The following is a 1,235-nucleotide window of genomic DNA, read 5'->3' on the forward strand; positions in this document are numbered from 1 at the left end:
CGGGCCTCTGCAGCCACAGAAAACATCACAAATTCGGCAACCGTCARGTCTGAAAGAGACCAAAACCCCTCGTTCTGAATCCAAACAAACCGTTAAACTCACGCTCTTGCAGAGCAGAAAGGCCGAAGCTGTCCCCGTCCTCTAATGATAGCTTGATTATCGCTGCCACTCGCCTGCATCTGTACGTGCATTCTTTTGTTTGTAGCGTTAGCAAMATATCTCATAAACCAGAGGACGTGCTTTAATGAAACTATAAGTAATCAGTGGATTTACACGTACAACTGGTTAGCTGAACAACCACAAAAATGGGCACGTCTCTKTCAGTTTTATAGATATTGAGCTAAAACTTGGTGTGGTAGTAGCTGAGAGTCATCATCAACACATACTTTGATTTATTTTTTATTTATCTACAGTATTAAAGTCGGAGAATTCAGAGCTCTTCATGTGTTTTAAGGTTTATGATWTGTTCCTGCAGTAAAAACCTTTGATTGGAGCCACGTGGACTTACAGAACCAGCTACCTGCTCCTCTGGAGGCATGGGGTCCACATCCAGCTGGGCCAGAGAGCGGTTGATCCTCAGGGCCAGACTGAGGGCCATCAGACCCCCCAGCTTCACCGGGTTCTGACGGAGGTCCAGTCTCTGAATGTGGCGGCTCTCTGCGAGGACTTCAGCCAAAGCCACAGCACCTTCATCGAAAAAAAAAAACACTCTAGCAAATTTTAGCATTCAGGATTCAGACTGTATTTTGCAGAAAATTAGAATTCTCTTTTTATACATGGTTTTACATATACCACCCTGACCACACCAGATCTCATCTATCTTGGAAGCTAAGCAGGGCGGGGCCTGGTCAGTACCTGGATAGGAGACCACCTGGGAAWACCAGGTGCCATAAAATGAATGTAGGAGTTGCTCCCCCAATAAAAAAGTTAGCAAGAGAAAACCTTTGATTAGGTCATAGGTCGCCATCAGAGTTGTAAAGTAACTAAGTACAAATACTTTGTTACTGTACTTAAGTAGAAATTTTGGTTATCTGTACTTTACTTGAGTAATTATTTTTCAGCGTACTTTTTACTTTTACTCATTACATTTTTACACAATTATCTGTACTTTCTACTCACTACATTTTTTAAAAAGGTAAGAAGTAGAAAGTCGTTGCTCCTATTTTATTCTGAGTTGTTATTACTTAAAAAAATCCTCTCCTGATAAACTGTGTCTCCTATAGAGTGAATTTAAT

General features: G+C 41.3%; 1 protein-coding gene across 1 annotated transcript in view; it reads right to left on the reverse strand.

Moving 5' to 3' along the window:
- Nucleotides 1-386: 386 nt before the first annotated feature.
- si:dkey-288a3.2 (protein phosphatase 1 regulatory subunit 37) overlaps nt 387-1,235 on the reverse strand; it is a gene marked incomplete at its 5' end in the record, with an annotated part of 9,588 nt that continues 8,739 nt past the window's right edge. The window contains 1 exon segment of the mRNA XM_014011858.1: nt 387-687. Within this exon segment, the coding sequence (XP_013867312.1) occupies nt 431-687 (257 nt within the window).

Source organism: Austrofundulus limnaeus, unplaced genomic scaffold (assembly GCF_001266775.1).
Source record: "Austrofundulus limnaeus strain Quisiro unplaced genomic scaffold, Austrofundulus_limnaeus-1.0 Scaffold85, whole genome shotgun sequence".
Lineage (NCBI taxonomy): Eukaryota > Metazoa > Chordata > Actinopteri > Cyprinodontiformes > Rivulidae > Austrofundulus > Austrofundulus limnaeus.